The 23,676-nt window shown below is 40.4% G+C and overlaps 1 protein-coding gene across 1 annotated transcript in view; it reads left to right on the top strand.

The window, feature by feature from the left end:
* PCDH15 (protocadherin related 15) overlaps positions 1-23,676 on the top strand; it is a 1,543,840-nt gene that overhangs the window by 934,340 nt on the left and 585,824 nt on the right. Inside the window, exon 13 of the mRNA XM_088459638.1 lies at positions 19,560-19,709. Coding sequence (XP_088315764.1) covers positions 19,560-19,709 — 150 coding nt within the window. The remainder of the gene's footprint in view (positions 1-19,559; positions 19,710-23,676) is intronic.

The following is a 23,676-nucleotide window of genomic DNA, read 5'->3' as shown; positions in this document are numbered from 1 at the left end:
GGTGCGACCGGTGGTGGCGTATAAAAATGCACCATTCGGTATAACAGTGTGTATGGATGCTGAAGGTGGACGTCTCAGTCCTTGCACTTTTGGCCGCACTGATTTACACATGGGAAGGTGTTTGTAGCGGCATTTGCATAAAGTCCCAGATGGACAACTGCTAATAGACGCACACTATGCCACTTTGTAGTTCCCCCAATCACATTATGCCACTTTGTAGTGCCCCTGAACACAGTTTGCCATATTGTAGTGCCCAGGGTACACACTATACCACATTGTAGTGCTCCCTGACACATTATGCCACATTATAGTCCCCCGATACACATTATGCCACATTGTAGTGATGCCAATACACATTAGGCCCCATTTTAGTACCTCAATACACATAAGGCCACATTATAGTGCCCCCAATACACATTATGCCACTTTGTAGTGCCTGTGATACGCATTGCCACTTTATCAGTGTATTTTCTTTATCAGTCCAAGTTAGAACCTCTAGCATGTGGAACACATCTCAGTCACTGACAGCTGTGTGTATTTGTGTGGGGAGACAGGGGGGTTATGGAGGATAAAAATTTAAAGGCTTGCACAAGTATGTGCCCCTGAGGGTACTACACTCCTTGTACTTACTTAGAGTGCCCAAGAACGTTTACCACTGGGGAGCAAGTCAGGATCAAAAAGGGGGGACAAAGCAGCCCTGTCTAGGGCAAGCGGCGGGGATTTGAGAGTCTTCCACCCCTACTGAATATGGCAGGGATAGGCAACTATTCGTCCAACAGTCTTACTCCTGCTCTGTATCAGTGGGGCTTATCGGGAGTCACCCTGCTAGCACAGCACCGTCCTTTCTGGGAGCACTTGCACCTTGCGATTACTGTTGTGGGCGGAGGAAGCTGGGGGATGGTAAAACAGCTGAAGCTGGGAGGAGACAGCCAAGGTTTGGGGCGACTGATACAGCCAGATCTTATTGGCTGCAGCACTTCCTATGAGACTTGCTTATTTAAAAAAACCAAGTCCCTACCTGCCTATATAGCATAAAATACATGCTATGGCACGTAAGTGCAAACCCTGATGTGTGTGTGTATATATATATACATATATATATATATATATATATATATTTATATGCACACACACACACATATGCACATATATTATTCACATAATAAAATTTTGTGTAATGCTGTCACGTCTCCTCAATGCATGAGTCCAGAAGGGCAAGGGAGACAGAATGGCCTTCGGAGGAGAGAACCGGCCACCGGGGTAAGTATGGGGGCAGAGCTGCGATGGGATGGGGAGGGGGGCAGGGCAGAGCCATGATGGGGGTAGGACAGCTGAAAGAATGGGGGCAGCCAGAGAAGGGGCAGATCCAGGTGGAAACTGTGCTAGCTTGTCGGTTAAGCTAGTGTTATATATATATATATATATATATATATATATATATGTATACACAGACACAAACATACATAAATATGTGTCTGTATCTCTTTCTCTATACACTGCTGTTACAAACCACAATATTAACAAATATAGCTAAAAAAAAAAAATCACTTATTCTGACGGTGCTTGCATACAATACATTATACAGGAGCGCTACCTGAGTCTCAGTGATCATGAGCAGCTGCCAGCACAACATCAGCAGCACTGATAGAGTCACGACTCACCAGGCGAGCCAACCAGCCTTCACGGAGCTGAGCTCCTGCAGCAGCTTGTGGGGTAGGACATATGTGACATCATCATTACGCGTCGTGGAGGAGACACCAAAGCAACACTATTCGGCGCATCACTGCAGGCAGAGAGGACTAGTAAACCCTTCTGTTGTGCAAGCTGCCATTTGTATGGTGCTTTCTGAACTGGCTGCTGGTGGCCGGAGATGGGATGAGCGGCCCGCCGGGGTATCAGTAGTCAGGGTTCAGACGGCGCCCGATGTCAGTGGGGTGGGCAGGAAAAAAAATCCTGTTTAAACAAATGCAGTGGGCCTGTTTTGAATAGGGGGCCTGGAGCTGTAGCTCCACCCACCCCATTGGTAATCCAGCCCTGCTTCTCACTGTCTCTCTCCCCCTCTGTTTCCTCCATCTCTGTCAATCTCCCCCCTCTCTTCCTCTATCTTGCTCCCCCATCCATCTGTTCCACTCCCTCCCCCTCTCTCTCCCCCTTGCTCCTTTTCTCTCTCTCACTCTGTCCCTTTCTCCCTCCCTTTCTCTCTCCTCTTACTCCCTCACTCCCTCTGCACCCCTCTCTTTCTTTTCCTATTATCACCACTCTACCTGTATCAGGACTGAGTGACTGTATACATCTGTCATTCTTTGTTGTATGATGTATGCCATGACAGTTCATGGTATGGCATATATTTATGTATGTTAGTAAGGGAGTATAATTGTACAGGCCTAACACACATTCTTAAATGACTGACAATATGCGGTTTAAATAAATTTGGGATTTTTCTCCATCTATTGTACTGAGATGATTGAATTACAGTACTTCTCTCTGTGTGATTCAGTAGCAGCTGTAGTGCTAAATCTTTCCTACACTGGATTGAGAAGAATGTGCACATGTCTACCAGCCAATGCCATGGAATTCTGGAGCTTGTATTATCTAAAAAATAAAATCATAAAAAAACCCTTGCGGAGCCTAGCCAATCACTTGTAAATATAACTATCCTAGTCCCTCTCTCTGTCTCTCTCTACCTCTTTCTCCCTCTGTCTCCCTCTCCCCCCTCTCTTTGCATATACTGTGTATATATATATATATATATTTTTTTTTTTTTTTTTTTTTTTTTTTCCTTACGGTTTCACATGTACCATTAGGACTGCTTAGACATGATCTGAAAATTCACAAAACCTATTGATTTTCTTCCACTCAAACTTCAAAAAGCAATGAAATTACGATCATTAAGGCTGATGCCTTAATGGACATGCTCCTTGCGCAATACAGATATGGTATGCCATCACACCCTGTGGTTAACTGCAGATTCAGCACTCTCACAGAATGAGATTGCTGTCACTCACAAAATTGTGGAGCTGCTAATTCACAGAATTGTGTGCTCATTGAAATACACACAGCGGTAGTGGGGGCCGGGACCAGTGGACCAGGGGGCAGGTAGCCAGCAGTCAGGGGTGATGCTTGGCTGGTGGGCCCAGTGAAAGGGGGCTCCCCTGGCTGTGATATCACCCCCCTGCTAGAAAGGGTCCAGTGCTGGTTCTGGGAAATACAGGGGGGGCCCTATGCATTTTTCCCCCTTGTATTTCCAGAACCAGGACTGGCTCAGAGCCCTGTGCTGGTTGCGCTTAATACGGGGGACCCCTACCTCTGCCGCACGGCTGCCACTACCTTCCCCGGTTCCCGGCCACAGCTAATGCCCACTAACCCCTACCCCCTCTCACTCGCATCCCAGCCGCAGCAAACGCTGGCTACCTGCCCCCTGGTCCCGGCCCCCACTACCGCCCGCAAACAACGGCCATCTTGCTGCACCCAAGTGAAGCCATAGTTATTACACCTGGTGGAGGCTCCTACTGCGGCTGCGCAACAAGTTGAAAAGTCCTATCTCTACAATGGCGCATTCTTGAGGTAATAGTGTAGAAACTGTAACTTTCTAATTTACCTGAACCCCAAAAGCACGTACCCTGGTACAATAGCTACCTAATAAAACAAACCCCAAGTCTAAGTTCCACCCCTACTCTGTCTGAGTTATGCCTTCCCAGAAATCCCCCATAGACTATTGCAGAAAAGGGTTACTATTTGAGAGTGTCAGAAAAAAGTGACAGTTGGAGCTTTAGATTACTCCCATATCCTCATTTTTGTATGTTGTTGCCCTGAAATTTGGACTGCAGCACCGTGTGACACTTCTACCCACCCCTACCAAATTTCAACTCAGTAACTACTACAGATTTTGAGGTGTAGCCTCTTAAACACCCTGCCCCCCCTTCTTCTGGAGAAATCCGTTTTTTAGATGCAGCCTTAATATAAGGGCATGACTGTGCCCTTATAAATAAATATATATATATATATATATATATATATACACACACAGTATATATATTTATAGGTAGATAAAGATATATATATAAGGTAAGGGGCATGGTAGTTGCTGTGTGCGACCGTGGCAATTTTATTAAATCTTAATTAACCATTAAGGCTTGTGGGGCCCCCACAAGCCTTAATGCAGCCCTGATCATTCACATTCCACAAAGTTCCTTTATGGCTTATTGATATTGGACTTTCTTTTCCTTGGATGCTTTTGGTCTCACTTCTCCCAATTGCCCTTTTCCTTCCTTCCATGTCTTGCTATTTCCCTCTACCTACCAAATGTAATTCCAGCCCCTCTTCTTTTGTTCGTCCCTTTTTGAATAAATACATAGACAGTGCTCATTTAAATCAATTATTTTTTTACTGCTGCATTGTTGTAAGACAATGTGATACTTCTATTACTCTCTTTACATTTTTTTTTTAAAGTTTGAAACATACATATCTAATACAAATAATAAGGGCTGTTCTAATGTCCACTCACTCATTTGTTTTAGCCTGAAATAGGGCTAAACTGATCAGTACTGTATTTACGTTAAATTAAAAACGGCAAAGTTTATTTTATTAAAAGTGGTGGCTATAAGGAGTTAGGGAAAATGGGAAAACATCTGGATGAGAGTTTAAATCATGAGGTTTTTTTGTCTAAAAAGATGCGACTTTGCCTTTTATTGGACTCTATTACATTGGCTGAGTTTAAAAAGTGTGACAGGTTACTGCTAAACTCTCACATTTTGTAAACTCTCACCCTATTACATTTGACCCTTGGTCTATTACGGTATTGGACATTTACAGGTTTTGATCTGTGCTGGGTAAAGCACCCATGCACATAAGCTGCATGAAAAGCAATCAGAAATCAATGCAAACATACACCTGCATTCTGAGCTGGTCACATCTATGCAATCCCCAGTCCTCCACTACTGAGAGTAGTTATCATCACTATTATCTGCATTTCTACCAGCCCAATACTTGTTTCAGGATATCTGACTGAAATCAGATGGTTTTCTGCATTCTCTCACTCTGAATAGTCACAAGTCTACTTGTGAGCCCACGATATGCCCACGGGAGGGTTTTTCTACATACAAATGTCCTGTTACCACTCAATGATGCCCATTCAGAAGTAAATGAGAAGCAACTCGTTAGATTTGCTTGTAAATGCTCTAAGTTGTATATACAGCCCTTAATGTATTCACAATTTGCTAAAAATCATGAGATCCGACCGCATTCCGAATTATGTACAATTCTGAATCAGACCTAGGTGTGCTTTGTAAAGGACTCATCAGATATACAGCACTGTATATCTAGTCATCTGGTATATTTGTATGCAACACTCTGCTGTCCAACTTTGTGAGAAAATGCAGCAAAGAATATAAACCACCAACATGTACTTAAAATAAATGGAAAAAGTTCTACAATGGAAAGTGAACAATCTTGGCAGCTTTCCAGGAAACTTCTCAACAGGTAACTGCTTTTCATACTGTATATATTGTATAATTTTAGTTTGAGGCTAGGTCTGGTGGTGTTATTAATGCATTTCAACACTGACTTTGTTGAAAGCACTCCTGGCACTCAAGCCCTGGCTCGTTTCCAAAGGTTAAAACAGTTTAACAATAATATGACTGGGGAATCTTTAACTATTGCAAAGCTTTAATAAGGTAAAATATGTGAATTTGGTTAAAGTGTATATTTTTTCTTAAATATACACTTTTTCAAAGACCTAAAAAACCACATATTTTATTAATGGTTTATTAAACCAAATGATCAAATTTGCTTCTGTATAATGATAATCTACAGTACATTGTTTGTTCTTTTAGTTGAGAAATGCGGATATTGGTCGATTGGTCAACAATAAAAAGGTCGACATTCAGAAGGTTGACACCAGAAGGTTGACACATTTTGAATGTTGATAGTTAAAAGGTCAACATGGTCATTAGGTTGACCATCATTCTGTAGACATGTATTTAGGTCAATTGGGTTAAATGGTTAACACAGCCCAAAGTTAACATGTCAGCACATTTTTTTCATGATTTTTATGGTTAGTCTGGCTAAAATAAGAAAAATGTGTTAACATTTTAGTGTCGACATGTTAAATGTTGACATTTTGACTGTGTCGACCATTTAACCCTGTTGACCTAAAAACACGTCTGATGGTCGATCTAATGACTATGTCAACATTCTAGTGTCATCCTTCTGATTGTCAACCAATTTACTATTGACTTTTCACAGTATACCACACCCAAGAAATACAATAAACCAAAAGAAAGCATGTCAATACTTTTAAGACTGAGCTTTGAGAGTTATATATATGTATAGTAGTGTCCTTTCATGAAGTTTTCAACACATATGTGAATAACTGATGAGTTCAAGCACAGTTACTTAATCCATGGTATAGGACTCACTTTTCTAAATATACAAATTTAATTTCATTTATTATTAGGTTTGTAAATCTGTTCTCAGAACTTGAACATAAAAAATAAATATCATCAGAATTTGGGTCTACACTCATTTCTTAATAACCATTAATGAATTTTAACTTGAGCTACAAGCAGCTTTTATTTTTTTTAAGACTGTTTTTGAGACTGTTTATTAAAGTCTTCAGAAACAAGATACATATTTATAGCAAACAAAGTACATATGTGAGACATGACACAGGTATATTATAACATATGTGGAGTCACATAAAAAAGACAATATCCATTGTATTTGATAGCACTTAAGATTAAGAAACAGTTTGATGTCTGTAGTTTTTGAACTTACTGTATACACAGTAAAAGGGGGAAGTGTATAGGGCGGTGAGTTAAGTTTGGTGGGGAAGGGGGATATATTTGGGGTGGAGAAGGAATATGAGAGAGGTGAGATGGAGAAGGATGAGGTAATCCACTGTAGAGGGGTCCAGAATAGAGGCTAGTAGGGTTAGTAATGTATTCTAGAAATCTGCACAAGTGAGTGAGCGCAGTAGCTGGGGTTGGGACTGGTTATAAAAATAAATCCTAGATTCTCACTTTTATTAAAAAGCCAGAGGAGCCTCTTGCAGTTACAAGTACAGAGGAGCCTCTTGCAGTTACAAGTACAGTAATGCACTTGGGTCATGTGGGGGGAGTATTTGTACAGTATGTTCTACACACAAGGGGTCAGCCATCAACTGGATCAAAAACCAAATGTCATCATTGCTGAACTGCTAAGGGATGAGATTGAACATAATGGGCCTGATTCATAGATGCTGCTTTACATGTTCCTAAATCAATGCAGATCTTTGTTCCAAAAACATAGTGTTGCACGCTGTTCAATTTGTGTGACTTACCTTGCCATTTGCTGCAGGTCAGGATTTCTGCCTGACCTTGTTCAAGAACCATGTAGTGACATCACCATCATGCACTATGTCAGCTGATAGCATTCTTCCAGTGGGAATGCATCTGCCTCAGCTGACCTCAGGAGCCTATCAGGGACTTGCAGCAGATTCATATGCCCTGTGAGAACTCCCACTGGTGCCAGAGCAAAGAGTTCTTCCTAGTGCTCTGTTCTATCCTGTGGCTCCTTTGTGCAGAAAACCATCACTGTTATCTGGCTCTATATCTACAGTTTCTGTGTCCTGAATCATGTGCTGCTGTGTTCCAGTTTAGGAATATATAGCTTTCCTAAGAACTTAGAAAACCTCAGTTTCAGCCTGTTATCCAGCTCAGTGCAATCGCCAGCTGCACTGATTAGAGGATTCCTGCAATCAGCTTCTGCAAGTCTGTTCCTGACCCTGGCTTAATTTCTGACCTGCTTCTGCCTAATCCCTGGTACTGCATTTGGTTATATGGCTCTGACCTTGGCTATCCTCTGTGATTTGCATACATCTGCTCCCTGGTACCATTTGCCCGTTTGGTTTTGAAGCGGCCTGTTGACTACGTTGAGAATTTTCTCCATTACATCCAGAGTACATACCCTCTTGCGAGGGTCCCTGGTGGACACCGCCGGCACATTAGACTCTGCATCTCGGAAATACTGGAGGACTTGTCAATTCCCAAAATATGGGTTGCATCCATTAACCATCCAAGAGTTGTGACACATAGGGCGGAATTCAATTGTTTTTGCGGCCCGCATCTCCCGTCTAAAGTGACAGGAGATCGCTGGCCGCAATGCAATTGTTCTAGATTTTCATGCTGATCATGCCCAAAGTGGTCGGGTTTAGCCACGTAAAGCAGCTAAATCCGACCAAAGTGCTGGGCGCGATCGCGAAAAGTGATGTTTTTGGATGCCCAAACATGTCACTTTTCGCCCATTTCAGCTCTCACCCCCCTGGGGCTGCGAGCTGAAATGTAGCGCTGTCAGCTGATCGTGCCCGACAGGAGCAAGAATTGAATAGCTCCGTCGGGCGTGATGGGGGCAGGAATCAATTGAATTCCGCCCATAGTATTGAAAGCTTTTGGTCACTAAAAACACACCCTCCATTTATAGATCAATGACGGTCATACTTTCCTGTTATGTTGCTGCAGGAAAATCATTCTAATACTGTCAAAAAATGCTGCCTACTAACTGTACAGAACTCACAGCAGTATAACAAAACTAGACCGCCCACATACACAGTCTCTCTCTTCACACCCAAGGATCGCAGACAGACATCCACATTTCTCCTCATCCACCTAATCTCTACCACACACCCTCCAATACCAAGGTGAAATGGATAAGGCCACTTTGCGAAGATTATGGAAACATTTTGGCAATGCTGGTAATGGAATATAGAATGTGATGTATGAATGCTTTATAGGGAGAAGCATACTTCATATGAATTGTATGGGAAATAAATGCAATTGCTTGTTCTGTGGTTAACATAGGACAAAGCTATGATTTGTATTTAGTAGTTAGGTTAATGTGGTATTGCACAATATATAGGACAGTTCTGTGATACATATAAGGACTATGAGATGCATACATTATGTGGACTGTATGTGATACAAATTAAGTTTGTAGTGTGCTTTTGGGAATTGCAAATTAATGAATGTGATGCATACAGTTAATGTTCACAAATAGTTAATGGCTAGAAAGGAATTAATGGCTGTGTCTGAGAAGTTAATGGTGTCTGCATTATGGGGTTAATGGGGAGAAACTGATTAGATTATGATGTTCATTGCACCAGGGGTTATGTGATATTGATAGAGAATTATGATTGGGTTGTTGAACAAGGTGCTGAAAACATATCTGGAGAATCTGGCTCATAGTAACAGGATAGCATCACTTGGATCCTGCAAATTTGTCTTCTGCACATTCATGCTGTGATTTCCCATTCCACCAGATCACAAAGTAGCACATTGAGAGCAATCCTATTCATTTTTATGGGAATAACCGTCTGTAAGCTGTTCTTCGCGATGTTTTGTGATGTTCATTTTGCCAAGCTAGGATGTGAATGCTACATGGACTGAAGGGAATGATGCCTGGTGGATCTCAGTGAGTAATAAATGGGTAAATGAGAATAGAGTAGGGTGTCTTTTCTCAATAAAATATTTTTCCATTAGGTGTGTGTGTACTGTGATTCTTTTATTGTTTGATGGTATAGTATGTTCTCTGAGTTCCAGCATGCCCTGACAGGGAATGGGATTGAAGTACCGGTGGCTGAACATCCTGACAGTGAAAACCCGACGGTAGGAGACCCCGACGGGTGGTGGTAAGTATCCTAACCCTCCCCTCTCCCCCCTAACCCTCACCATCCTTTAGAGGTGCCTAACCCTAACCTCTCTCCCAGTGCCTAACCCTACTCCCCCCAGGGGTGCCTAAGCCTAACCCTCTCTCCCCGCACCCTAAACCTAGCCCTCCCGGCAGGGTGCCTAACCCTAACCTCTCCCTAGTGGTGCCTAACCCTAACGCCCCCTTTCCCTAGCCTAACCCTAACCTTTCCCAGGGGGGGTTCCTAACCCTAAGTCCCCCTTTGGGTCCCTAAACCTAACCACCCCATCCCCGGGCTAAGTGTTATACTTACCCGTCAGATGACGATCGGGATGGCGGGGGTCGTTCTTCTGGCATCGGGATTAACATAGGCGCCGGCATTTCGACACCTATGTTAAGTCCTGTGTCGGGCAGAAAGTGACGATATTTAGACCGGGGGCATTGCTTCTGCTGGTCTAATAACTACATCCCCCCTGACATCTATTAAAATTTGGTATGACAGGGCTTGTTGGAACCCTTAGTATGGCAGTAAATTAAAATATTTCTATCATTAAGCAATCATTATTGTTTCAACGCCCACTGGGCCTGATTCAGAGCCGCTCGCTCTGACAGAGTGCTTGCTCTGAATCAGGGCTGGGCTTTTTTTTTTGGATCGGCCTCTTGGCCGCTTGCATAGCTGTGGGTGACCACCATCGGGCTTGCGATGAGACCCTTCTGGTAAGGTCTCGTGGCTGCAAGCCCCAGAGAGATTTCGGCTCTAACAGAGCTGGAATCTCTCGACTGACATCACTCGTGATGTCAGTGGAGCCGCCCCCAAATGGCAGGTGTTCTCATGGGAATGCCTCCGTTTGGGCAGCCACCCCCCCTGGCCCACCCACCAAAGGGGGCGATCTGTCACTCAATATCGACAGCTTGCCCCCTTTGGTGCGAGACTCGGACCGACGGATTGCTGGCTCCATTGTGTGCATGTGCTGTGGGCCACCATTGACCCGGTTGCGAGCACTCAATGCTTACGACCGGGTCTGAATCAGGCCCACTGTCCAATGCATGTTGGGAAGAGCCCAAGTGCTATCAGCATTATCCTATTTTCCCTTGGTAGGTGGGATACATTAGTTTTGCAGGCCTGATGACATTAGGGAATTGAGCTCCATGTTGACTGACCTAGGCCTGATCGGCGTTTTAGCCATTCTAGGTGTGTCCCTTGCTATAGTGCCACCAGCCTGGCTATAAAAGCCTATAGCTGTTCTTTTATTGGAAGTTTTGTAGAGACCCGAGTGTGTGTGTGGGGTAGGGTGGAATTTTCTTTTTTTTTATTAAAACAAAAACACACAAGGTTGTATAGATCTGAGGGATCAGTGCAGCTCTTTACACATATAAGTCTAATTTTTTGGGGAGCAGGTTTGCAGTGGTTTAGAAATTCTGCTTGTTTCTATAATTTAAAAAAACAATTACATTTAAATGACCATTTTTGTTCTAACATTTTTGGATCTCTAGATGCAAGCTAGGCAGTTGTATGATGTGAATCTTTTCCTCTGGGCTTGATAATGCTCTCTCTCTTTTCCATTGTGGGACCCTCTGCTCCACTTCAACAATGTAAAGGACTCTTTGCAGGCTATTCTCTAGCTATTCTATGGGATTACTCCTCCTCTGATAGTCTTGCAGCTTGCGCTAATAAAATTGATGCCTTGCCTGACAGATAGTTAGCCTTATACATCAAACTTACAGCCTTGTCTGTAAAGGTAGAAGCTCTGTCTGTTAGCTTGGCAGCTTACTTTGTGAGACAAATGACTCTGTCTACAGGGTGTAATGCCCTTCTCATCTCTAAATGTGTAATTACAAAATGGTCAAATTGTTTTATTCATTTCTACCTATGATTTATCCTTAAACAAATATTTAGCTATCATTTTATGGAAATATGGTATATCCGCAATGTACTGTAGCAAAAAATATTAAAGAACATTTATTGCTTACAAATCATGGAGGCAGTCATTATGTTGGCTGAGCCAATATTCAGCAGGTTGCAGATTATCATTCAATTCCAGTGCCACACAAATTTTAGTCAAGCCTCATGAACATTGGTCATGAAGTGTCTCAGTGAGGTCGCTGGTTCCTAGTGAATAGATAGGCTGGCTTCTCACAAATACTAATTCAACCTGTAATTTCCTATCTCTAAATGAGCGTGCCAAATCTGGGGAACATATTGACTATGGCTGATGTCCAGGGTACAAAGCAGAGCAAGGTAGGAATGGAAATATCCTGAATACAGAAGCCAAAATCTTGTTCACTTATCATTTATAAAACTATTCTCTTCAATTTGTCATTTACCTGCCTTAATGGAATTTCAGGTCCAGCATTTCATTTCTTTGTTAGAAGACTTTTAACATATTGAAATCTAGAAAACTGAAGGTTTTTTTTTTCCTTTTAAAATTAATCAAAAGGCTTTGCAAAAATATGCAAGAATAGATTTTCATAAATTTAATGGTTTTCACCATTCATTTGTTCCCTCAAATTTCAGCTACCATTTTTATCTTCAATTTAGCACAAAGGGAGGAAAAAATGGTTCTGACATGTTATCTATCCCTTTTCTTAGATTAAGGAATTCAAAGATTGCAAACATTTTGTATACATGTTTTCTGTGAAATTGTATTTTAAATTATCCTTGACATTTTGCTTCTGATTTTCGGTTTTGGCTGTTCTGAGTTAAGTAGCAAAGCTGCAGTACAAGAAAAATAAAAAATGATCTTTAGAAGAACATATTTGTGTTCTCTTATGAAATGGAAAAAAGGAATATGTGTCAAATTAAAGTAAAAAATACAAACTTCTATATTGTTTTTTTTTCTGAGGCTGGTATGACATTTTTTGCAGTTTAATTCATCCCTCTTGTCTCTCATATATTTTAGGAGTCAGAAGGAACATCTCCATTATAATATGTATTGTTGTATCATTATCAATGAATATGCCAAATACTAATGGTTAACGCAGTGATTTACGCTACTACCTATTCACTTAGGCTCCAGTGCCTGGAGGGAAAAATAAAATTACAATTCCTCTTCATTTTCATATGCTGAGAAATCATTATTCCTAGGCAGATGAAGTTGCACAGCTATGCTTTCCTGAAAGTAATGTTTGGTCTGTCAAACTCATCTTAAATCCACAGAAAGTCTACTAAGTGAATAGAAAACTTAGAAATTCTAAAATTGGTTCAGCTGAGGCTCTTGGCATGGAATGTAATTGTAGAGCATCTGATGTACTGATGAAAAATACCCAGTATCTATTAAAAAAGTGTTTGTTTTTAACAGCTTTCAAAGTAACTCTAGAAACTGAATATGAATGATGTATATAATGAAAGAAAACAAAATAAATAAAATTGGTAATAACAAGACTCGGTCATGCATATAGATGGTGTATTTTGTAACAGGAGAATAATACTGAATGAAAGTAGCCTATCATATGCACAGAGGTGTCTATATTGTATAGAAATACTAAACAGCAATGACAGAAATGTGTTGTCTTAAAATAATGCTTGATGCTTAGAAATTTAGCCTGCCAATTAACAGGTGTACAGTATTTTACTGTAGGTTTCTTGAAAAAGAATCAAATATAAATATTCAAGTTTCTGATTCATACATACAAGTTTAAGTAACATTTTGTTTCACATAATTAATTTCTAATTAATACAGTAAAATAATTATTTCTGTACTCTTTACATAGACGAAAGCAATGATACAGATGTATCACCATACACCTCGTCTCAATATGCCATGACAGAGCAGTAACAGGGCACAGTTGCACCCTGTGCTGGCCCCGACATCACACGCAAGACGTCATTACATCGTGCAGAAGGGGGCGTGACCGGCTGCTCCATTACTTGCAGAGCTGACCGGGCACCCTCAGAATGCCGGATCGGCTGCATATACTGTACTGTATAGGGTGCCCAACTGGAGCATCTACAGGATGCTCTGCAGGTACTGCAGCAGCAATCCTGGCTGCAGGGTGTCATTCTAGACATCCTGCTAGCCAGGAACAATGGCCAGGAGGGCCGACTGTGCCGCTCACAGAGTCTCTGTGCCCTGTCCGATGGCACCAATCACCCATAGCTAGTTACGGCCCTGCACCATGAGGCGCAAGACACATGGTCCAAGTGAACCACTCTGGGCGGTGTAGTGTAGAGACTTTTTCTTTACATTTGCATCTTATTCGCACTACAGTGAACACCACTCAATCTGTACCAGAGACGCCGGGCTGCTCCATTAACCGCACGGGAATTCGTTTTTAAATATGTACAAAATCGCAGATTAAGCACAACGAAACCTGGTATTACAAAAAGTAGCGGCTGCTACATCATAGCACTTCATACAGCTGTACAAGTGTCACATATTGAATTAATCAGCGCAGTCTCGTTAAGTGGTTTTGTTACATCACATTGTGACTAAGACACATTTTCAGGTGAAAAAAATGCAAAAAGATGCTCAGCTGAACTGAAGTCACACAGGACCTCACACGCTGAGAAGGGGAGTTTTGCACAACTGCTGCAATAGTGTTAGAGGACACATCTGTAATAGCGGAGAGCTGGCTGATAGTATCTCTATACAGTATGTAAGACAGTTAAGCATTAACTGGATATACCAAAGATTCCCTTTATATAAAACAGTTGAAAATATATATTTTTAGACTTTATGAGAGAAAAAAACAGCAAACTACAGTATATAGTTTAGTTAGATATTAGTTATTTTAAGATGGAGAATAAAATATTAATGTTGGCATTGTTTTGTAAAATATTTGCAGCCACGTCATGCCTGGTAGCCTTTGTGTTCATAATTGTTGGGTTTTCCCTATTTGAGATGGAAAGAGACAAGTTTTTGAACCAATTTCTAATTATCAAAACATGCAAATGCAAATAAGGGCCAGTGCAATTACTACAATTGTAAATGAAAACAGTCTGCTTACACTCAGCTGCCAGCCAGGAAAAAAGACATACATTTGAAGATAAAACAAAAGCAAATAGTCTAAGGGGTAGATTTACTAATGGAGCAGGTTTTCAAAGACTCCCCAATTCACACTGTTTTCCCTAGCTTAGACCATATTTCTGTTTAGGTACATATCGGTGTAAGTTGAAGTAACATTTTATTTTTTGACAGGGCAGATCGTTTTTATATTGTTTTTGCTGGGACAAATAGTAAGTTTCTATTTTATAAGCTCTACATACAGCCCCTCAAAATAAACACTTGTTATTTTACTGCAAACCTCACTTGCTCTCTTGATATAACATGAAGATTAGATAGTGGTAACTTAAAAAATAGTGATCATACTAAATGGGTTGCCCGCCTTCAGAGCAGTAACTTTTAGTGCATTAGGTGAGTGTTCACCATCTTGTTTGGAGTGACAGTTGGCCCCACCTGAGGAAACATGGCCAACACACTGTAAGTTATTACAAGCAGTACTTGTCTGTGGTAAACTAACTATAGTTTCTAATATGTAGATATAACAAATTAGGGCACTCACCAGATTTATTTACTGCATTAACAGGTTAACATGTTGGCCCCTTAATAGAACAGTTTTCAGGGCCCCCGGCCAGAACAGTAAGTGACACAAAAATAAAAGTATCACTTCCTGGGGGAGATGTATCAAACCATGGAGAGAAATAAAGTAAAGTAGTTGACCAAATCAATCAATCAGCGTCTGTCATTTCAAAGACTCGTTGATAAATGGGGCCCTACCTAGATTAATGACAGTTAGAAGCTGATTGGTTGCTACTTGCTTTGCACAACTTCTCCACTTTATATCTCTCACCAAGGCTTTAGACATCTCCCCTTCAAAGTTGAAATACCCTCTGGTGTCTATTCACTCAGTGTCCATATATGCACCATCATAATTAACATATTGTCTAGTTAACCAACATAAGAAAAGATGTATCAAAACAGAGTGATATAGTGGAGAGTGCTGTAGCCATAGCAACCAATCAGCTTCTGGCTATCATTTTTCTAGCTCAGTCTATAAAATGACAGAAGCTGATTGGTTGCTATTGTCAACAACTAAGTTTTACCTTTTAGAGGTTTGATAAATCTTCCCTATAGTATCCAATGTTAACTGAGATGTCTGCCATGTTTCAGCAAGCATTCCATAACACAACACTTTGCCCATTGCATTTGTAGCACAAATGACAGGTTTCAATACATTTTCATATCTTCATATATTTAGAAAAAAATCAGCTACTTCAATCTGTCTGGAGTGTTTAATATAAGTCAACAACCAATGCAATAATATTCCCTAACACGCTCACATCCCATCCAGATAGAACCATATGCATACTTCAACAACCCCCATTGGAGGAAACTTCATATATACTGTATTGTGTAGTCATTAAGATATAATGGAAAGTATTTGCATTTAATTTCACCTACTGGCCCAACCCCCCCCCCCCCCCCCCCCTGTCATGGCACTCATCTCCTAGACACCGAGAGTACCCATCCGCCATCTCATGTTAGATGAAATCATCATCTTTAAGGAACAAAACTAAGTTTAATAAGTACATGTGTTATATAATCAGCCTAATCACTGTATAACACAGATGACTATTAACCCAAACCCTTTCACAGAATGTGGATGTGATAAATATTTTTTGCCCAAATTCGCAATGTACAAATAGATATTTTCTTGTAATTGTATTAGGTACTCTCACCATAAGATGGTCCCATCCTAGCAAAAAGCTGAAAGCAGTGCGATAGCGTAAAGCTAGCATAAGGCTATCACACTGCTTCCTGGTTAGGGTCTCTGGCAGCCAATGCGCATGCGCGACTGTTGGCTGGCACATGCGTCACCGGGGAGCAAATAGAGAGGCAGCCCGAGGCTCAATCTCTGACAAAATTAGCAAATTAGTCGCCCATCGGCGATCCCTCCATAGTACTTAGTATTTGCGGGTGTCCCATTTGGGGAATATCCCACAAATACTCAATGCTACAGTATCAAGAAAAAAAATGCCCTTCTTTCTGCCTCTTTCTTTAGAAATACTAAACCTCTATCTCCACCATGTGCTAGAGGCGGCACCCAGTCCATCATTTAAGCATCTCAATGCAGAAACCTGATACAGGCTGAGTCTCCCATATCCAAATATTCCGAAATATGGAATATTTTTAGCATGACTGAGATAGTGAAACATTTGCTTTTTCATGGTTCAATGTACATAAACTTTGTTTTAGGCACAAAATGATTAAATATATTGTATAAAATTACCTTCAAGCTCTGTTTATAAGGTGTATATGAAACATAAATGAATTTCATGTATGTACACAAACTTTGTTTGAGCCACAAAATTATTGAAAATATTGTATAAAATGACCTGCAGGCTGTGTGTATAAGGTGTATATAACACATAAATGCATTCTGTGTATAGATTTGGGTCCCAATTCCAAGATAGCTCATTATGGTATGCAAATATTCCAAAATACGGAATATTCCATTATCCAAAATTTTGGATATGGGAGACTCAACCTGTATTGCAGAAAATGCCTTGCTACTAGTTTACAAGTAATGCCACTTATTAGGGCTATGCATATCAATGATCTATAGTTGTTCTGCATTCACATATGTTTCTAATGGCCTTTCTAACAGACATAAGCCCACATTGACAAATAAGTATGTAAGTTATGATCTTCACCTTTCTCCAATTATGTGTGAGTGAGAAGCTGAGGCCAGTGGGAATCATTCCTCATGTAGTGTAACTAGTGCTCTTTAAACAACCTGGTTTGAAACTTTTCAACCAATAAGAGGTTTTAGTGGCTTATATATTGACATCAGAGCAAATTTGTACACAACGGCTGTGCAAAAATATGCAAATATACAAATTAGAGATGTACAGGCTCAGATTACTTTGGCTTTTCCCGCCATATTCTGATTTTTGTCGCCACAAATCAGGTCTCAGAAAGAGGCAAAACATCATCTTTCATGGACAAACATCATCATTCATGGACAAACATCATCATTCATGCACTTTGTCAGGCCCTCTGACTCAGTGTTGGAAGATGAGAGATTGTTACACACAAACATGTTATAAAAAATGTCAAACAATAATTTCCAGTACTGTCGCATAGACAATAAATACCGTACAAAGCTAAATAAACAAGAATAGATACCATAAATACGCTGTTTATTCTTTTCTATTCTTTTTTGCCCGGGATGCTTAAACAATTGTTTTCTGCTTCCATCGCCTTTGGCAAACATGTGAATTATGTTGTTTTCAAATTTATTTTTCTTCCTATAATCAATATGTGCTGCTAGTATTTTTCTGGTTGCCTGTAAATGACATTTACTGACATTGGTGGCCAATAAAAGATTTGGCAAATAGCTATTACTCATAAGCTTTGATTCACTTGACCAAAGGCATAATGAGGAGCAGATTTCTTTTAGAACATCTCCAGCAGAACGAGAAATGATACTGCAGCACAATTACTAAATGTGTTCTACAGAGAACATTTACGTCTAAATAAAGCATATGACAGAGTTTCCTGGCAGCAACATGTTTAAGATCTTTGGTCAATAGAGATATAGAGGCCGAGATAGATACGTACACATCTCTGTTTCTAGTGCCTTGAATTTGCGTTACGCATGCTTTGTAGCTGAGAGCGTCTAGTAGTGATTCAGAGACATACACAACTCATTAGCATTTCTAATTGCAGCTGAATGTGCATTTGAGTGGCAATGGCCATTCAAACATAAGCTAAGTTTAGTGAAGGCATCTCGGCAAAAATGTGGTCTTTGCAAAGTTGTGTGCATGCAAAAGATCTATCTATTTTATAAACGCGCCAGTAATCAGGATACCGGCATGGAAAGCATAGCGCACTGATGTTTCCATCCACAAAAAGCCAGAGCAGCATTAGAGATCCGCTTGTAGAACAGTGGGCAGATTGCCCTAGGTGTGACCAGAAACCACCAACAGGAGCTGAAAAGGAATGTGACGTGGTCAACGTGTTTAAATCCTATAGTGCACATTGGTAGCTTTATCAGGGGATCAGTATGAAGGGTTTAAATGCATGACAGTCTGATTTAGCTGTGTCACCCACTTTGACTTGACTTAAATTTAACCCCTGATGGGTCACATCATATTACAGGCATATCAAAAATAAAAATATATTATACCAATAAAAATAAAACTGTTAAACATTGGAACTTTGTGGATTTTTATTTTTACTCTTCCACTTTTATAATATTGTGTTCAGTCCATGAATTGGGCAATCTACACAAAGCACCTCAATAATGTTCTTAGTTCCTAGAGAATTTATCTTCATGAATGATTCAGCCCAGAATGACTGTCTCTACTATAGGTAAGCAATGGGTGTGTTTTAAGTTTATTTACACGTTGCGGTCAGTATCCCGACCGCTGGGATTCCAGTGGTCAAAATGCCGATGCCAGAATCCCAACACTAGTCAGAATGCCGTTGCCGGCATCCCGACCACTGGGTTAGGGTTAGGCACTAGGGGGAGGGTTAAGATTAGGCACTAGGGGGAGGGTTAGGGTTAGGCACTAAAAGGGGAGGGTTAGGTTTAGGGTGCAGGGTGGTTAGGTTTAGGCACTAGTGGGGAGGTTAGTTTCAGGCACTCAGGAGGTTTAGGATAGGGACAGGGGGAGGGTTAGGATACCGACCAATAAAGTGCCTGTATTCTAACCTTTCAGGATGCCGGCATTGGTATTTTGACTGCCGGGATCCCAAACGCCGGCATCCCGTATGTATTCCGTATATGTATGCTAAGGAGGACTATTTATTTATTTTGTTTAATGGCATAAATAGCTATGAAGAATATCAAAATATCCGGATGTTTATAGCAAATGTAAATTGATGCAATCGCATTGTATTATTTCCCAACATTTAGTAATATTATGACTGTGCATCTTGTCTTCTCAACAGATGGTGGCTTCAGATGGTACCCAAGAAAGTGCTCCAGTCACTGTGGACATCCTAGTTATTGATGCAAATGACAACACCCCTACGTTTTCCAACATTTCTTATAATGTCAAGATTTATACGGACATGGCCCCTGGGGAGAGCATTATAAGAGTAAGTTCACTATGGTTTTGGTACATGAATTATTATGGTCAGTTCTAAAATTCAGGGGTTCTGTTCACATGATTGGGTATTAAAGTTTTAGGTTGGTATTCAGTATTATGAGTCATGAATTGCAGCTGTCAGTAAATTCATTGGTATTCAGTAAAATGAGATGACATTTATAGTCATCTGTAAGGAATGCTATTTTTGCAGATATTGTAATAAATCATAGTAATATGTGAGTAAATAAATGTTTGGATACGGTATATTTTTATTCACTTTAAAACTTTATATATATATATATATATATATATTTATTTGTCTCCTTTATTTTTACATATAAATATATATATATATATATATATATATATATATATATATCCAGAGGAGAAAGAACTGGCACTCGGAGACAGCAACAAGGAAAAACGATGTATATTCTCTTCTAACGTTTTCGAGGTTACCACCCTGTCATCAGGACACAATACATACAGCAACAAACAACACTTACCCCACCATTAAATACCCCACCTGTGGCCAGCTTCCATCACCGTGCACCGCGGTCGTCGGCTCCTCCCACCGGATACAGTCATCACTGAACTTCCGGGACGCCTTGCAGCCGTTACCATGGGAACAGCAGACTTGCGTTCCACCAGCCGGCCATATGCGCTCCAGCTCAGTCCAAGCTCAGAGCTGTCACCAGCCGTAAGATGCCGAACTGCCCGTGTGTGCACCAGCTAGGGAAACAAATTAGATAGCCATAAAAACAACATCCCCATAAACAATAGATACAAACATTATGAACAACTAGGACACACATCATATATTGATACTTATGGGAGATGATCTAACAGTATTATACCATGAATATCAAATATACTGTCAGTACTTATAGCAAAGCACCCCACTTTTTTCAAAACAAGACATTCATAATAACCAAGACAAATGTGCACAGTACACAAGCCTCATCACTTATAACAGACTATTCCAGTTAATTTTATCATTGAGTCCCCCTGGTTTAGTCGTGCCCAACTTAATAATCCAACGGGATTCTTTAAATAGCAGTGATCGAGCCCGATCACCACCGCGCACTGAAGCAGGGACATGATCAATGATGAAATATCGCAATGATTCTAACGTATGCCCAGCTTCCAGGAAGTGGCGTGCCACCGGTTGGTCAATATCCCTACCATTGAGTATCATCCTGATCGCTGAACGATGAGCCGTCATCCTTTCCCTAAATTTCCTGGTAGTTTGACCAACATAATGTAGTCCACACGGGCACACAACAATGTATACAACATACGTTGAAAGACAAGTCAGCACATATCTAATATCAAAACTAGTATCCTTATGTGGATGCTTAAATGTTTTGCACGGTATCAAAAATTTACAAGTAGTGCAACCACTACATTTATAGCATCCCGAAGGTTTGAAATACATATTGGGGCAAGGGGATTTACCAAGTTCAGAGACATCAGACCGCACAAGTCTGTCTCTAAGATTCCGACCCCTCTTAAAAGCTGCTAAAGGTCTTTTATTACAAAGCATCGGTAGATCTCTATCTGTACTTACAATTGGCCATAATGCTTGAGTAGCTCTCCTAATGATCGGACTAGCCACCGTGTAGTCACTGACCCACGGGATAACATTAGTCTCTTCCCTTCTCATGGGATTTAACAAAAGTGATCTCTCCATCCCCAAGACCTCCATTTTTTGGTCCTGCAGCATCTTAATATCATAACCTTTAGAGGCAAATTTAGCAATCAGTATGTCTAACTCCAATTCAATCCTAGCGGGATCACTGGTAATACGCGCCACCCTCATCATTTGTGAACGTGGCAACCCTTTCTTTAGCGATGGTGGGTGATGGCTGTTTGCCATCAACAACGTGTTCCGATCTGTAGGTTTACGGAACACCTCTGTCTGTATCTTGCCCTCATGAATCTTTACAATCACATCCAAAAAATTGACCTGGCTGGTGCTGTAACTGTATGTAAATTTTATAGGTGAGTTAAGTGCATTGATCTCACGCATCACCATTTCAAACCTATCAACACCTCCCAGCCAAATCAAAAACACATCGTCTATATAACGAGTGTACAAATATATATGTCGACTGATATCTGGGTCACTGAAAAACATATCATGTTCTTGTTTAAACATATATACATTAGCATACGAGGGTGCCACAGACGACCCCATGGCACACCCTTGTAGCTGTAGATAGAAAGATCCATCAAACAAAAAATAGTTACGACGTAGTGTAAGTTCTAATAACGTCAGAAACAACTTATGATCAAACACAGAAGTGGCTAAGTTATTTTCCAAAAATAACTTCATGGCACACATCCCACCATTGTGAGGGATGGACGTGTACAAGCTACATACGTCTAAACAACAAAGGAGCACATTATCAGGTAGTATATCTATTGTTAATAACATCTTCAAAAAACTTGTAGTGTCCTTCAAAAATGTCCCTTGTTGAGATAATAGTGGTTGGAGGATACAGTCAAGCAACTGTGACACTGGTTGTAATAATGAACCACGGGCCGATATAATAGGCCTCCCTGGTGGTCTAATGGGGTCCTTGTGTAATTTAGGTAATGTATAAATCACTGGAACAATAGGGTGCTGGACACATAAAGCCTTAAATATTTTCACATCCATGATCTCTTTTCCCTTTGCTTCTGATAGAATATTCATCAATTCTTTTTGGTACTCCATAGTCGGGTCAGATACAAGTTTCAAATACACCTCACTATCCGACAATTGGTGGTAGATCTCTCGCTTATAATCATCTACTCCTTGGATTACAATTGCTCCGCCTTTATCAGCGGGCCTAATAATGATGTCCTTATAACTCTCAAGGTCATGCAACGCCCGCGATTCCAATCTAGAAACGAAAACGTTAGAAGAGAATATACATCGTTTTTCCTTGTTGCTGTCTCCGAGTGCCAGTTCTTTCTCCTCTGGATATTGTTTTTGCTACTGGATGCACCGGAGCAAGTTGTCCCTTTATTCCTTTGAGTGCCGGCAGATTGTGTCTTTCTTATATATATATATATATATATATATATATATATATACTGTAAATCCCATGTTAATATAGCATATGCACAATGTCGTCCACACACAGAGTAAACAAGTACTGTAGTTTGATTTGTGTGTTCTTGACCAAACTGCCCCATGATTGTCCATCCCATCTATATGGTCACAGGCTATGCAATTATAAAAAGTGATGCAAGGTCACTCTGAATTTAGATGTTGGTGAATTTTGGATTGCCAATGATCGAAAATATACCTCCACAAATTAGCTCATCAGCTGAATGCTGGGGTTGCTCTTCATGTCATCTGGCAAGATCATCACATGGCTGTCTTACATGAATCAAACAGTCATTTATTCAGTCAGTGGGACTTAACCGTTAGATCAAACTGAGGGTCTTCAGCACAATATTGAACTTATTTACAATTTAGATTTTAGAGATTCAAAGAAAAGTAACAGTTTTCAGACTATACAATGATATTTGGAACATGCAGACAGATCGCTCAGAATGTCAATGTTTAATTAATACGCCCACTGGCATTACATCTAACTTGAATAATTTGAGAGAAATATTCACCCTTTTGAATAATCTACCCTCCAGTCAGCAACGTAATTGTACTATTTGTTTGATTGCAGGTAGCACATTTATTATTATGTCTAGAGGGATTGTTCAATGAAGTTCAGAACATTTCTAAGATATTGAGATAAACACTGTTTAAGGAATAATAAGACACTGTATAAAACATGTGGACTATTATTATTATTATTATTATTATTATTATTATTATTAGTTTACCTTAATGATTGCATAGAAATTTAGAGTCAAATAAATGTCAGCCCCAAACTAAATGTTTGGAGGTTATTGTCCACTACTATATGTTATCGCTTCACATGTTGAAAAAAGTAGAGTCCTGACTTCTCAATTTATGGGGGAGA

Source organism: Taudactylus pleione, unplaced genomic scaffold (assembly GCF_031769625.1).
Source record: "Taudactylus pleione unplaced genomic scaffold, aTauple2 ptg000918l, whole genome shotgun sequence".
NCBI classification, from domain to species: Eukaryota; Metazoa; Chordata; class Amphibia; order Anura; family Myobatrachidae; genus Taudactylus; species Taudactylus pleione.
The sequence above is the reverse complement of the archived record's forward strand: the minus strand, read 5'-3'. Positions and strand labels throughout refer to the sequence as shown.